We start from the raw sequence: 16,010 nt of genomic DNA, 5'->3' as shown, positions 1-16,010 counted from the left end.
GGAGGTGATGCTCTCCTCCCCTCCCCCTTCCCCTCAGTGGAGCAGGTGTGGTGGGGCAGGAGGAGGAGGTGTGGAAGGCCTTTACCAGGCATCGGCAAACTCTGCCCTCCAGATGTTTTTGAGACTACAATTCCCATCATCCCTGACCACTGGTCCTCTTAGCTAGGGATGATGGGAGTTGTAGTCCCAAAACATCTGGAGGGCCGAGTTTGCCTATGCCTGCCCTTGACTCTCCACCATCCCAACCCATCTCTCCCTCCTCTGGCACCTGTTCTTTGCTCTCCAATCTTGCAGCTTCTCCTGCCTCTGACCCTCATCTTCCAGGCTCTCCCAGATCACTGGTCCCTTCCTCCATGTCAGTCTCCAACCCCCCTTCTCCCAGTGCCCACTCAGCAGTCTCAGGCAACCACCTCTCAGTGTCCAGCAAGTCCCCTAGGTCTCAGGTTTGGCCTGTGAAATCTCAGCGTCTAAGATCCTCACAATCCCGTGATGTTGGCAGCGCACGTCTGAGGGTGGCGCTAGCTGCCCAGTGATGGCCGCGGGGATCATCCCTCTGCAACCCCTCACCCGTCCCTCTCTTCTTTGCTCAGATGACCTGGCCTGTGCTGAGAGCCGAATTCCCTGCCCTCAATCCTGCCCAGCTGCACCACATCCTCACCCAGTACCAGGCCTCGTCCGACATGGGCTGTGTACCAGCCTGGGAGCCCAGCAAGGAGGATAGCCTGGCAGCCTTCAGGACAGGTAAGATCAGCCACGGCCAGGCTGCCTGGCAAGGGATTCTGTCAATGGGGGAATCACAGAAGGGGAGAGTCAGAAGCGGTGACGGGAAAAATGCGGAAAGAAACAATGTGTATGCCATGGGTAGACAACCTAAGGCCTGGGGCCCGGATCTGGCCCAATTGCCTTCTAAATCCACCCCGCAGACGGTCCAGGAATCAGCATGTTTTTACATGAGTAGAATGTGTCCTTTTATTTAAAATGCTTCTCTGGGTTATTTGTGGGGCTTAAGAATTCGTTCATCCCCCCCCCAATATAGTCCGGCCCCCCCACAAGGTTTGAGGGACAGTGGACTGGCCCCCTGCTGAACAAGTTTGCTGACCCCGGTCTTTGCAGTTCAAATATCCCCATTTCTCTGAATGGGTTTGGACTTCAGTGCTGACTGGATACCCAACCCTCACCACCAATTACATTCCTGCCTTGATGGGGGGTTGGACTAAATGACCCTCCGTGTCCCTATGATTCTATGAATCCCTGACACCCCCAAGCAGGGCTGGGGAAGTCCCCTTTCTGAAACCCTCTGCCAGTCCTTCAAAAATATGAAAACACTTCAGAAAAGAAAATCTCAAGTTGAATGAGGACCCAGTGCAGCCCTAACCTAACAGATTACTGGCTGATTCTTGTGGGAACGGGGGACGGAATGGAGCGCTCTGGGAAAGGTCATCACAGCCGAGACCTTGAACGGGAGCACTTACTGCAACATTTTGCTTTGGGTCCCAGGCGTAGCTTCATATTTCATAGGTGAAAGTCATCTTGCAGGGCTGACCAATCCGCTTGGCTTGCTCCCCTGCTTCCCCCCCCCCCAGCGCACGTTTTGATTAATGGGAGACGTTTGAGGGGCACATTGCTCAGAGAGAGGCGAGTGCCGCATGCAGTCTTCGCACCGTTTGCGCACAAGGGAAATGGCACCAGCCACAGCCTTTGCATGCGCTCTTGTCTCGGAGCACGGATGCCAATCGTTCCCCGTAGAGCTTTTAGGGCGAAAACAGGAGGCTGCTGAAATATCACGGTGGAAACAAGCTTTCCCCCGCCAGGAAAGTCAACCTTTTAAATCAACATTTGGAGAATGATTTTGTGTCAAGTACCCAAAGCAATTGGCAGAGAAGCCTCATCCGTGCCAAAGCAATTAGACTGAAAGATGGAGACAGGGCAGCCCATTTCTGCTTCCTTGGCTGGTTTAGGCAGGGCTAAAAAGTGGTTCTCCCATCCCCTGCCAACGGGGAGTGTGTGGTAGCACCCTTCCAAACAGCACAGAGGATTCTGGGGCACATAACAACAACAACAACAATATTTTATTTATAGCCCGCCCTCCCCAGCCAAAGCCGGGCTCAGAGCGGCTAACAAGAATAAAACTAACACAGCATTCTAAAAATTAATTCATTCTAAAATCAATTCAGAATCAAATTAATGGCAACCATTGGGCTAGAGTTCTATGAGGATTACCAAGGGAGGGGGTCACACTGTGCCTTGGCCAAAGGCCTGGTGGAACAGCTCTGTCTTGCAGGCCCTGCAGAAAGATGTCAAGTCAAGTTTCTTGTGACAGAGGATTCCACCAAGTCGGGGCCAGTCCTGAAAAGGCCCTGGCCCTAGTTGAGACCAATCTAACCACCTTGCGGCTTGGGACCTCCAAAGTGTTGTTATTTGTGGACACTAAGGTCCTCCGCAGGGCATACCAAGAGAGGCGGTCCTGTAGGTATGAGGGTCCTAGGCCGTAAAGGGCTTTAAAGGTTAAAGGTAAAGGTAAAGGGACCCCTGACCGTTAGGTCCAGTCGTGGCCGACTCTGGGGTTGCGGCGCTCATCTTGCTTTATTGGCCAAGGGTGCTGGCGTACAGCTTCCGGGTCATGTGGCCAGCATAACTAAGCCGCTTCTGACGAACCAGAGCAGCGCACAGAAACGCCGTTTACCTTCCCGCCAGAGCGGTACCTATTTATCTACTTGCACTTTGACCTGCTTTCAAACTGCTAGGTGGGCAGGAGCAGGGACCGAGCAACGGGAGCTCACCCCGTTGCGGGGATTCGAACCGCCAACCTTCTGATCAGCAAGCCCTAGGTTCTGTGGCTTAGACCGCAGCGCCACCTGCGTCCCTTAAAGGTTAAAACCAGCACCTTAAACCTGACCCTGTACTCCACTGGGAGCCAGTGCAGCTGGTATAGCACTGAATGAATGTGATCCCGTGGCAAGGACCCCATAAGGAGTCTCACCGCGGCATTCTGCACCCGCTGGAGTTTCTGGGTCAGTCTCAAGGGCAGCCCCATGTAGAGCGAGTTACAATAATCAAGTCTGGAGGTGACTGTCGCGTGGATCACAGTGGCTAGGTCAGGGCGAGAGAGGTAAGGAGCCAACTGCTTAGCTTGGCAGAGATGAAAAATGCGGAGCTGGTGTGCAGTGGGGCGGGGGGCTATTTCTGATTGCATGACGAAAACCCCAAACTCACACATTTGCTTCCTCCACAACGGGCTTTAGATGACATCCTGGAGTCCTTTGACAGCCACCCGCCAATCATGCTGCCCAGTGGCGGGTTCAAGGTGGACCTGGAGGCTGAACACCTGGACGACAACATTTACCAGCACTTCCTCTACATCCGCCACTTCCTGTGGAGCTTGCGCAGCAAAAGCCCCCACCCCAGCGACTCGCCCGAAGCGGAGACCCCCAAGGTAAAACTCTTTCGCCTTTCCAGAATCTTGAGGGTTTGGTCTCACTTCTTTAAGATAGAAGAAGGGCTGTCACACTCAGTTGTCACTAGCTGGGTATGTTTAGCTTGGAGAAAAGGAGACCGAGATGTGGCCGTGATAGCCACCTAAAATATCCGAAGGGCTGGCAAGTGGAAGATGGAACAAGCTTGTTTTCTGCTGCACCAGAGAGCAGGACTCGAACCCGTGGCTTCCAGTTACAAGGAAGGAGATTCCGACACAACATCAGGAAGAACTTTTTGACAGTAAGAGCTGGTGGCCACTCCCAGTCACCAGTCTGGCTGCCGCATTCTGGATTAGTTGTAGTTTCTGCGTCAACTTCAAAGGTAGCCCCACATAGAGCGTGTTGCAGTAGTCCAAGCAAGAGATAACCAGCGCATGTACCACTCTGGCAAGATAGTCCACGGGCAGGTATTTCATTTTGGAACTGGACTCCCAGGTAATACGCAGTTGCACCATATTTATGTCAAACAATGCCACTTTAAGTATTACTTTGACATGTGTCAGTGCCGCCCGGGGTCCCAGCTCACCAAGGACCAACGCTGCTTCGTTGTTTAGTATAAAAGTCTTTATTGAAGTTCAGTTTCACTTCCACAGCCGCAGCGTGCAGCACTACGTCTCAAACTCTAGACCGCCAAAGCTCCATCTGAATCTCCTCCCCCCTGACACCAGTTTAAGATTCTAGCCTTGCTCCACCTCCTCCTTTGTTCTTTCCTCCTCTGGGTCCGCCTGTCCGTCGGGGTCTCTCCCTTTCTAGACTCCTCTGACGCTGAGTCCCCTGACTCTTCCCCCTCCCTCCGTTGGGCTTTAGGACCTGGCTCCCAATCCGGGTTTCCTGCTGTCCCGCGCGCCTGTACATTTGAACTTGGCGCGCGCGCCGAGCCTCCCACTTTCCTTCTGACTGTTACACTGCTGTCACTACTCCCTCCTTCGGGGAGGCTAGCTGGAACTGACCTCCCCTCCGTTTCCCCACTTTCCGATTGGGGCGTGGTCAGCCCTGACTCATCTTCTCTCCCTGCTGGAGGAGAGGCTGGCCCTGACACATGTGACTCTTCCCCCCCACTGCGCTCTGGTGGGGGAGCTGGTTCTGATCCCCCGCTGCTGCCTTCGGAGTCCCCGCTGGCCCCCTGCTTCTGGTGCGTCCCCCCTGGGACCCCCCTTGCCCTGACCATCGGCGCCCCCTTCTGGGAATCTTCTGATTCGCTGGAGAAGCTCATGGAATCTCTCGGGTCACTGTCATACTCCCCTACGCTCCCCTCGGATTCCTCCCCTTCGCTCTCCATTTCCTCTCTCCCCTGTGCTTCTGCTCCTGAGCTCCTGACAACATGTATGGAGCCACTGGCACATGCTAGCTCATCTGGAACATGGAGGAGAAGCAGGAAGGAAGTAAAGCTCAAAAGGAAGTAGTCTTAGTTTACCAACCAGAAGCTTCTAAGAGTTGGAAGAATCAGGGAAAGAAAGGACAGGTTGCCTTTCTGTTTGTCGCTCCTCTACCGGTTCAGGTAAATCATTTCATGTGGTGTTACTTAGTTTACACAGCCAATCCTTGCTATGCCCTCCCACACAGGGCCACCAAGATCTCCCCTCCACCCCCCTCTGCCCCACATTTTGTTGAGATGGGGGGCGGGAATGCATTGGATTGTTTGCAAACCTGCGGACATGAAAGTGTCTATACACACACACACACACACACACACACACACACACATTTTTATTGATTTCTTAACATATCAGTTCCAACAGTCATACAACATATCTTCACATCTTATACAATATTTTTTACTTCTGTCAACACCTCTGATGATTTTCTGTTCTTTATTACTTATTCTGCGTTTCTTAATTTCCTATTACACTCAATTATCCTTAACTAATAATTCTTTTCGTAGTCTTTCTTGCAATATTTCAAATAATCCACCTTACAAAACTTCTTGCAGTCCTACTGGCATAATCTGTTCATCACATTACTTTTCAGATAGTTCATATATTTACTCCAGTCTTCTAAGAATCTCTGATCCCGCAGGTTTTGAATCCTTCCTGTTAATTTATCTAATTCTGCATAGTTTCGGACGTGAGATTGTCAGTGGGGTTGACCCCGCCGGTAGAGAGTTGAGCAAAAGGGCAAGTCTTTTCTTCTTTTCCCTCCCATCTGAAATATTGTGGCTCCTTCCGTCGCCCCAGGACTCACACCCAACAAGCAAACCAGCTGCCACTGCTGCTGCAAGCCCAACATGAAATCCAGCAGCGGTTCTGAATAATTGAAAACCAGTCAAGGGCTCAAATTCCAAGGCGTACGCATGTTAAACCCCCACCAGACTTGCGCCTGCACCTGCTCATCACCTTCCCTTCAACATCACCTGCCTGTTTCTGCTGAGTGTCTGCAAAGAAATCTTCCTATAACCTGAACCGGGAAGGATGATAATATTGTCCATGTTCTCCCCGGGGTTGCGGGTTCACCTGGTTGTGAAATCAGCACCCACACATTTTCTTTTTTTTTTCTTTATTTTTTTTTCAGGAATATTTATTAAATTTTCCAATTTTTTAAACAAACAAACAAACAAAACAAACAGAAACATTAAACACAGGCATAAAATTCATAAACCATACTTTTAAATAACAAATTTCTCAGACCTCCTCATACTTCTCCTTCTTGTATCCCAATTAAGATTATTTGTTCAGCAAATCCTTCATTTAAAGCATTACAGCTTATAACATTACCTTATTTTTCAAACCCTTTCTTTTCCCCATCTATGTTCTTATATATTATTGCAGCTAGAAACCTCTCAATTTCAATCCAACACCATCTAACTTTCTTAAATTTTACAATGTTTCTGTAAATAGTCCTTACATTTTTTCCAATCTTCTTCAGCCGACTCTTCTCCCTGGTCACGGAAGCACCCACACATTTTCAGGTCAAGACAACAAATGCAGCTTGCAGTTCTCCAGTTCAGGGCGTCAGCTGGCTGGCCAGTCCCTCTTGCAAGAGAGTCCATTCCGCTCTTGATAATACGATAATCTTTATTGTCACTGTCCCACACAGAACAATGAAATTGAAAAAATCTACATCAGCCATTAAAAAACCCACAAGCCTGCTATCCCAGCCTGGTTAGCCCCCTAAAAACTCTGATACCCCATAATAAAATACAATACAGTGGTACCTTGGGTTAAGTACTTAATTCGTTCTGGAGGTCCGTACTTAACCTGAAACTGTTCTTAACCTGAAGCACCACTTTAGCTAATGGGGCCTCCTGCTGTTGCCGCTCCGCCGGAGCACAATTTCTGTTCTCATCCTGAAGCAAAGTTCTTAACCTGAAGCAATATTTCTGGGTTAGCGGAGTCTGTAACCTGAAGTATATGTAACCTGAAGCGTATGTAATCTGAGGTACCACTGTATACTCTCACAGAGACTACCTTACACTGCGTTTAAAACCAAAATCGCATTTGGGTAGAAACTGTTTCTCAGGTGGCTAGCCCTAGTCTTTACGACCCTGTACCTTCTTCCAGAAGGCAGAAGCTGAAAGAGATCATTTCCGGGGTGCACACTATCCTGCACTATCTCTACAGCTTTCTTATGGCACCTGGCAGCATAGATTTGATCCAAGGTGGGAAGAGCGCACCCAATTATTCTCTCTGCAGTCTTTACAACCCTGGACAGCATTGTTTTTTCCCTGGCCGTGCAGCTCCCAAACCACACACACAGACCATAAGTTAATACACTCTCCACAGTACAATGGTAAAATGCCATCAACAGGTCCTTGGAGAGATTATTTTTCTGGAGGATTCTCAGAGGATTCTCTGTTGCTGCAACTCAGTTCGGAGTAGCGGAAGCTGTGGGAGTTTTGCAAAGCGAGACAAGGGGCGCCGCTGCGCTCCGTTTATGCTGGTGGTTGAAATTTGCTTTTCTTCCTGCTGAGTTTTAGTTATCTCAGGTGGAATTGCGATTGCTTTTCTGAGCAGCCCTTAAAGGGCGGTGTCTGACATGCACCAAGGGAAAAGGGGCTCCCTCTGAGTCTGGCAAATCTCTTCCTATCGATGACCCCATGATGGCACCTACTGGGAGCCACCTGCTGGCGCTGGAGACCAGCTCCTCCTCGCTTTGCCTGATCTCCAACTGCAGCCCCTCCTGGCCTTTATTGAAAACCTCCCTGGGCTGATACTTCAGACAGACAGAAGCCAATGTGAGGGATTAGTGCTAATTCCCTAACCTGAAAGCGAGGGGATGGAAAGACTGCGGAAAGCTCCTTAGCAGGGCTAAGACGGGGAGAGTTAGCCCTCGAACTCGTGGGCATCCAGTGAAGGAAGCTGGATGCTAGAAGATTCACGACGGAGGAAAGCAAGTCCTTCTTCGCGCATCTCAGAGATGAACTGTGGAACTCCCTCCCACCAGAGATGGATTTCCCTTTCCATGGGTTGTAGAGAGATTAGAGCAGGTTAGATGGTGCCTTGCCTGTCCTGCATTTTGGGTCCAGACCTTTCCTTCTTCTTCCCATCAAGGAGGATGAGGATGCTCTGAAGGCTCCACTCTTCTGTAGCATCTGGGCTGGCTGCTACGGAGCCAGGTTCATGGTCCTTGTATTAATTGACAAAGCCCTGAACAACTTAGGGCCTGGATGTCTCAAAGACCACCTGAATCCTTCTATCCCACCCTGGCAGGTTCGTCCGACTACAACATGAAATGGAGCAATTAGTGTCACCAGCCCAGTCCTGTGGAACTCTCTGCCACTGGAGATTCAGCAGGCACCTTCTGTTCCAAATTTTCAATGTCTCCTGAAAACGTTTCTGTTCTGCCAAGTTTATGCGACCAATTAAGAACAACCAGAATTCAGCGGCCGGGTTGCTTACCAGGGCAAGGCGATTTGAGCATATTGCACCAATCCTGGCCCAACTGCACTAACTGCCAGTTTCTGGGCCCAAATCAAAGTTCTGTTTTTGACCTATAAAGCCTTAAATGGCTCAGAACCACAACACCTCAAAGAAGGACCGCCTCTCCCCATAGCAAGCGACCCAGAACCTGAAATTGTCCTGTGGCCCTTCTTCACAAGAGGTCCAGAGGGTGGCAACACGAGAACGGGGCCTTTTCTGCAGTGGCTCCCCGCTTGTGGAGTACTCGCCCCAGGAAACTCACCTGCAGCCTTCATTATACAACTTTAGGTGTCAGACGAAAATGTTCCTCTTCTCCCAGGTCTTGGGCTAACTATACAACCTACAACCTTTTAAATGTGTTTTCTGGGGGGTTGTATTATTTTCTTTTCCTACTGTTACAGCACATATTTTGTGTTTTATGCCGTTAACGTCCCTGTGGTTTCTTGATGAAGGCTGGTACATACATTTAGTAAATGGCAATAATAACCTCTGCACAATAGTTAGCTGATTTCTGATTTTAATATTCTTTTTTTAATATGGTTTTCATGGTTCTCCTGTATGGCTGCGACAGCTTTTCCCCCATGAATTTCAGGATATAGACATTTCATATAAGTAAAAGAGAGACTGACCCCTCCTCTTTCCCTGTATCTCCCTGTTAAAGACAGATGCCATCGGCTGCCAAACCACCCCCCAGGCGGACTCCGAGGCAGAGGCAACGGGGCGCTCCTATGCCCGGGCGAACTGGCAGCGCCGCAGACCCGTGAGCTGCGTGGAGCCCAGGGCAGCCGGGGGTCCCTCTCCTGTCCCGCCAGGCGCCAACGGTTCCGCCGGGGATAACGAGGCTTGTGAGTTGCGGCTCCAGGAGAGCCTCCACCAGCTCCACCTGCAGGCCTCTCAGGGGAAGAGCAGCGTCCCATCGGTGCCGGCAGACCCCTCCTGCCTGCTGACCCCGCCCAACACGCCTCTGACCTTTGACCCAGCGGGCCTCACCCCAGAGGCCACCCCCGGAAAGGCCACGTCGGACCCTCGGAGGAACGGCCTCAGCGGCAGCAAAACCACGACCCTTGAAGGTAGGAAACGAAGAATACTTTCTGGGGCAAGCGAGTTGAACCTTCCAGGAAGGCTGTTATAATAATTGGGAGTGTGTTTTTGCTGAATTGCTCTGTTGAGAGTTATTGCAAACTGTTACATCTGAATGGATTTTCAAATACGGTGGAACCTCAGCTTTCGAACTTAATCCGTTCTGGAAGACCGTTCGGCTTCCAAAAAGTTTGAAAACCGAGGATCAATGGGCTGGCTGCAAAGTCAAGGGAGAAAAATGAATAACACTGCTCAGAAGCCGTTTTGCTCCTGAAAATTGTTCAAAAATGGAAGCATTCATTTCCGGGTTGTCGGCGTTCAGGTTCCAAATTGTTCGGCTTCCGAAGCGTTCAACAACCGAACTTCGTTGTATTTATTAGATCTGTAAATAGCAAAATAACTAATCACACTGCAGTAATCTAGTATTGAAGCAGCCAGAACATGAACTGGTTGTGGCCAGGAATGGCCGTAGCTCTCAGACCAGGGACAGAGCTGGATGCAGTTTGCAGCCCCCAAACTGCAAACCTGCTCCTTCGGGGGGAGGGCAACCCCACCCAGGGCAGCCGACGGACCACTTTCTTGGGCACAAGAGCGACGCAGTGCCTCCGTCTTGCTAGGCTTCAAGCTCTGCTTGTTTTTCTTCACCCATTTCGCCCCTGAATCCCCAAGATGATGCCCCGGCGTCTGTGTGGCTTCCCCTGGTCTGGACACAGTGGCGTGCATGGTTTTGGTCTCCCCACCCCACAGGCGTAGCAAGGGATGCTGGTCCCCGTGGCTTAAGCACAAACTCTCCCCAGAATTCTCCAGCAAGTAAAACAGGAGGGAGGGAGGTTCCAGCATTAGCATGGGGGTAGTTTTCTACATGTGGGGAGGTTTTTTCTCTCCCTCCAAAATGGGACCTGCCACCCTGCAGGCTGAAGTGATGTCGACCTCTAATGTGGCGCTGGTGCACGAGGGCAGATGGGGTGCTGTCTCACCAACCTGCCTGCCCTCTTACTTCAGTAATATCCAAAGGCAACACGACGACCAAGTACAATGATGCGATGTCAATATAAACTCCTTATATAATCTCTACAGAACATTAAACAATGTGAAATATGCACTCTCTGCAAAACCAAATAAACAGAAATCTTCTAAATCTCTGAAAGTCACAGAATATGCACTCTTGATAGATTCTCTTGAAAACACAGAACCAAGTCTTTGTGGGCTATGCAAGTCTCTGAAAGAAGCAATACGTCAGATTCTTATCTGGTGAAAACAAGCTGTAAATATTAATATTAATATTACTATTAATGGAATGTATAGGCCTCCCTTCACCTGAGGATCCATCTTGGTGATTCCCTTGTAGAATTCACCAGGGAGGAGGAGGAGGATTTGGGGACTGGATGGGACTGGAATTCGTTGGCTTTGCTTGGCGTTGGCTCTGGCACCCCCTGGTGGTGGGCTCCCTGCCTCCCGCCCTACCAGTTGCCTTCTAGGACTCTTGCCTAGGCTTGCCTTGCAAGAGCTGTGGCTCACGAGGCAAGCCCATCGGTGGGCAGAGCCCGTCCACGTTGGAACTGCAGCTCCTGGGAGGGAATTGGAGGTAGACGGGAGCCCATTTCAGTTGCCAAATCCTCTCCTTCTCTTCAGCAGCGAAATCCAGAGTGCTACCACCTTGTATTCCCGCCTCTGAGTCACTGGGTGGAAGCAGCTGGGAGCAGCCTTTGCCAAGTCTATTGGCAGCTCAAGCCTTGGGTTGGGTTCAGTGGCTTCTGACGCTTGGCCTCTGAGATCCCATTTATTTCACAAAAACAGCCGCACTTTGAGGTCTCGCTGCAGCCTGCGCAAGCTCCCAGCGCTGGTTGTGTGCACTTGGTCAGAAGGTCCTTGCAGTTGAAATGTGATTTACAGCCGATTTACCATACTGCTGACAGCAGCGAAAGAGTGTATTGCTCACAGAAATGGGAAAATAAAGACCATTGACCACTGGGTCAGGAAAACCTGGCCAACAATAAAACTTACATGAGAGAAACGCTTGCCGGTTCCTCACAGGCGTTTGGTTGGCCACTTTGAGAACACGACGCTGGACTAGATGGGCCCTGGCCCTGATCCAGCAGCCTCTGCTTAAGTTCTCCTATTTAGAAGGTGTTGCATGCGAGGAACAGACAGGCTCACAAACCGCCTTCCTTCTGACCCCAGGCTCTTCGCCAACGCCCTACGACTTTCCAACGCCAGCCTCTTCGAGCCGCAGCTCGGCCGCGGACGATTTTTGCTACGTCTTTGTCGTGGAGCTGGAAAAGGGGCCCATCGGCTTGGGAATGGGGCTGATCGACGGCCTGGTGAGTTTCTCGCTCCCCCAGCTTCAGTCGCTTTCGGTCTGCTGCCAAAGAAGGGCTGGTAGGGAAAGCTGCACAGATGGATAGGTACACAGCTCCCGCCATCACCACCCTGCCATTGTCCATGCTGGCTGCTGGGACCAAGGGGAATTTGGAGCCCAAACAAAATCTGGAGGGCACCCCCACGTGAGCCAGCCCTAGTCCGTGCACAGACTAGTATCAGGTCTCCAGGGTTTCAGCCTTGCTTGGAGACGCCAGGGATTGACCCTTTGGCGTGCCAAACACCCCCCCTGCCCCTGAGCTCCTTCCAGTAGCCATTTCCTATTTTGGTCACTGCTGGGGATGCACAACCCGAGCGATTTTCATCAGGCACTGCCGTCGTCTGCAAGGGACAGGGTTGATGTTGTCATGTTTGCAGTAAAATAAATAAGGTGGTGTGGCGATCACACAGGGTCCCCGGACGTTTAGGGGTCTATTGATCCCTGTGCCACCACTGTGCTCGCTTCCCTGCTGCAACCAACCAGTTACTCTCGGGTAAAACACTGAGTCCAGTCAGTTGTTAAAAGTGAACCAAAAAACAAGTTTATTTTACAGACATTAACAAGTGTATGGTTTCTCAGATAATATACCTGTCAGTATCTTAACTTTAGTTTCTTTACCGGCCTATACCTTCCTAATACCTTCTGACTGATTATCTCAACTGTTTGACTAACTTCTCTTAACAAATTCTCTCCCTCTCTCCCACCAGACTAGCCCAACCCACAGACTTTTCTTATCTCTCTCTTCTAACTCCAGACTGTCTTCTCAACAACTATTAACTCCCCCCAAAAAACCTCTGTGCTTAAACTGTTAACTCTGCCACCTGGGTTCCCATTGGTTAGTCATTTTACAATTGGTTAACCCATTCCTTATGAACCCAGTATGATGTCACACATCTAGGAGGGCAAACGCCACAGGCAGGTCTTTGGGTGGCGTCAAAAGCCAGGGCAAAGAGGAAGCTGTGCAGTGAAGGCGCCTGGTGCACCTCTCTAGGGAGGGTGTCCCACAGCTGGGATAGTCCCATAGCAGGGCCGCCGCAGAGAAGGCCCTCTCCTAGGTCGCCACCCCCTTCTGAGCCTCTGAGGGAAGAACCAGGAGGGGTTTCTCCACCATAGAACCCGAGGGTGTCTGGAGGGGAGAGGAGACCTTTCAGGACTTTGCATCCTGAGTTGTTCGGGGCTTTAAACACCCAACACGAGCCCCTTGAATTGAGCCTGGAAACGAACTGCCAATCAGTTGCAAGAAGAGATGGCAAGAAGGCAGTCCAGGAGTTTCCCAGTGAGACTGTCCAATGTTGGGCTCCTGCAAATGCCTCCATCCATCGGCGAGAGAGCTGGTGTTTACCTCTCTGCTGACTCCCGCTTTGCCTTCTCTCCCCCCCCCATCCTCTTCAGCACACGCCCCTGAACTCCCCCGGGATCTACATCCGGACCTTGATCCACGACAGCCCTGCAGCAGCTGACGGCAGGCTCTCCATTGGGGACCGGATCCTGGCTGTCAACGGCACGAGCCTCATTGGCTCTGATTACCAGAGGTAGGGAAAGAGGAGGGAGGCTTAGTGGGGGGGAAGGGCTGCAAGGTGGACCCCCGGTTATGTGGCTCAGCAGAAGGCCGCATCCTGCCTTCTCGCTCTCGCCCACTCCTTCTGATGGGCTTTCCCCTCCCCCTGCTCCCCTTCTCCTTTCAGTGCCGTCGACCTCATCCGATCGGGGGGCAAGAAGCTGCGGTTCCTGGTGGCCAAATCAGACCTGGAGGCTGCCAAGAAAATCAGCTTCAGCTCCTCACCTTCCCCTTGAAATAAAAGAAGAGGTGCCTCCGAAACAGCTCTCCTGGGTTCTCCAACAGTGCAAGCTGCATCAGGCACAAGGGATCGGGGCCGTGGCCAGAGCCTAGGGAGACTTCTTGCAATGGGGCATCCCGGCTGCAGGCTCCCACCAGCCCCTCGGAAGTGCCTGCAGGCGGCAACACCAGACTACGCCTGGCCTCAAAAGCAAACTCTGCTCTCCCAGCTCTGGAACCGTCAAGATGGTTTGAATTGCTGCGGTCTCAGAGCCAAAGGCTGGGCTTCGCTCTTGCAGACATCAGGTGCCAACAGCTAGCGACTTAAAGAGAGGCGGCGCTGCCCCGTTGTGGCTGCCTGCTCTCATTGCAACTGGAGAATTTCGAGACCAGCTGTTTGTGCACCCAGCATGTATGGGACCTTAGCCTTGCAGCAACATCCCAAGCCCTTGACTGCTTCCTCCCTGCCTTTGCTGCAAAAACACCTGGGAGAAAATGATCCCGTTGTCACTTAGTTAGCTGCTAACGTACAGGCCCAGGGGGAAGAAGCTGCCGTGGCCGGGCAAAGTAAGACAGGGTGGGGAGCCCACACAGCACAACCAGTTTCTCTGCACTGGGCGCCAAGCTGAGGGGGGCGCCGCAACTATGACATAGTACATGTGCAGGACGAGAGGTGGGAAGCACTGCCCCTAGAGCCTGACACTCGCTCGCTGTTGCTGAACTACAGTTCCCATCATCCTGACAGGGGCTGATGGGAGTCGGAGTCCGCAGGATGCCCGAGGCCTGGAGTAAGGGAGAGAAGCTAAATCCACGAAGTCCCAGAGAGGGGAAACGGATGTCAGGCAGCAGAGAGAGATGGGAGGCTGGGGACATGTTCCAGATGGGCAGGATATAAATAAAATTATTATTAATTATTATTATTATTATTATTATTATTATTATTATCATTATTATTATTATTATTATTAAAGGGGCCTCACAGCCAGCCCCTCCTCCCCCCCCCATTTATGGCTGTTGGCCACCCCAAATGCGCTATCAAACCTAAGACCCAGTGATGGACAGACACGGGGACTTTAGCGGACGGCCCTAAATCTGGTAGCTGGGCTGTCTGCTTAAGAAGCGCATGAGAGACCCATGCCTGGCTGCAACAGACCTAGTCTAAGTCTCCAAGCCCAGGAACCTCTCTCTGAATCACGGCTAGGCAAGATGCCTTCTTCAGGGAGCTCAAAAAGAAGACCATGAAGGCAGCTGCTCTCCCTGCAGCTGGCATTCAGCAGCTCAACTGCCTCTGAGCAAGGAGGTTCAACAGGGCTGCTGTAGCCAATAGCCAATCCATCTTCCTCGAATGAACCTGGCCCTTTTCAAATGGACAGGCCCTTGCCACGTCACATGGCAGTTCCACTTATTACGGCTGCAAGAGCTACGCTGCCCACTGTCCTTTGTGTGTCGGGCGGCAGATCAGGAAAAGAAGCCAAAATACGCCAATGATTCAAGCGAAGTTTCATCAGTGGTCCCATTCACGCAGGGAGACTTTATCTCATTTACACAGGACCTCCTCCAATACCCCGATGAACAGGAGAAGCTTCCATTTTCTAGGTGAACAGTATTAAAGCAGCATTTATCTCAAGCTGAAAGACAAACATTTCAATCCCTTCTGCCGGGATGAGTGTCCTCGGTTCACTGGGCTGAAAGACAGCTGTTTTTCTCCCTTGGATTGAGGAAAGGCGACAACCTTTGTTAATACTGTGCATCTTTTTTAAAAATAATAATAATGTATATATAGTTACAGTATTGCAGGCGATGTGATAAAGAACAAGGCCAGGGACAAAGGGCCGGTATGTCCAAGCTCCTTTCCTCTGGGTTAAAGAACTGGATACAGTAAAACTAGCAACCGTCGTAACAAGGGTTGGCAGCCGTGTCTCATTCTGGGCTCTGTGTTCATGTTTGCAAAAGGGAAGGCAAAGGAGTGCCGGGAAGGGGAACACCATTCACACAGAATCAAGAGGCGAACGGTTGCAGAGCAGGCCGGCAACTTATAGGGAGGTTACATTCACAGCGGTTCGTACACAAAGGCAGAATTGTGCCCAGTCTGGAAAACGCCCAGTGCGACTATCCCTACCATATAGCGCCCTGGAAATGTCACGCAAGGACTCTGGAAGGCTGTGAGGGGCCTTGCACGCCCTTCCCAGAGCCTGGTGTCAGCAAGACGGGGGGCCTGAAAATGCCTCCCGCCAGAGGAAAACTGAGCGTGGAAAGAAATGCTGGGCCAGATGGGCCACTGGCCTGATTCAGGAGGCTATTATTAGGTTGTACTATATCAGAGGTGGAGGGACGGGGGTGGCACCGTGGGTTAAACCACAGAGCCTAGGGCTTGCCAATCATAAGGTCGGCGGTTCGAATCCCCGCGACGGGGTGAGCTCCCACTGCTCGGTCCCTGCTCCTGCCAACCTAGCAGTTCAAAAGCA

The 16,010-nt window shown here is 51.2% G+C and overlaps 1 protein-coding gene across 2 annotated transcripts in view; it reads left to right on the top strand.

Moving 5' to 3' along the window:
- RADIL (Rap associating with DIL domain) overlaps positions 1-14,061 on the top strand; it is a 69,491-nt gene extending 55,430 nt beyond the window's left edge. For both annotated transcript variants that reach the window (XM_053365484.1, XM_053365485.1), the window contains 6 exons: positions 591-741; positions 3,243-3,433; positions 8,991-9,399; positions 11,591-11,730; positions 13,161-13,300; positions 13,454-14,061. In XM_053365484.1, coding sequence (XP_053221459.1) covers positions 591-741; positions 3,243-3,433; positions 8,991-9,399; positions 11,591-11,730; positions 13,161-13,300; positions 13,454-13,562 — 1,140 coding nt within the window. In that variant the 3' untranslated portion in view covers positions 13,563-14,061. The remainder of the gene's footprint in view (positions 1-590; positions 742-3,242; positions 3,434-8,990; positions 9,400-11,590; positions 11,731-13,160; positions 13,301-13,453) is intronic.
- The last annotated feature ends 1,949 nt before the right edge of the window (positions 14,062-16,010 follow it).

Source organism: Podarcis raffonei, chromosome 14 (assembly GCF_027172205.1).
Source record: "Podarcis raffonei isolate rPodRaf1 chromosome 14, rPodRaf1.pri, whole genome shotgun sequence".
NCBI classification, from domain to species: domain Eukaryota; kingdom Metazoa; phylum Chordata; class Lepidosauria; order Squamata; family Lacertidae; genus Podarcis; species Podarcis raffonei.
Note: the sequence above shows the minus strand (reverse complement) of the source record. Positions and strands in the feature narration are given on the sequence as shown.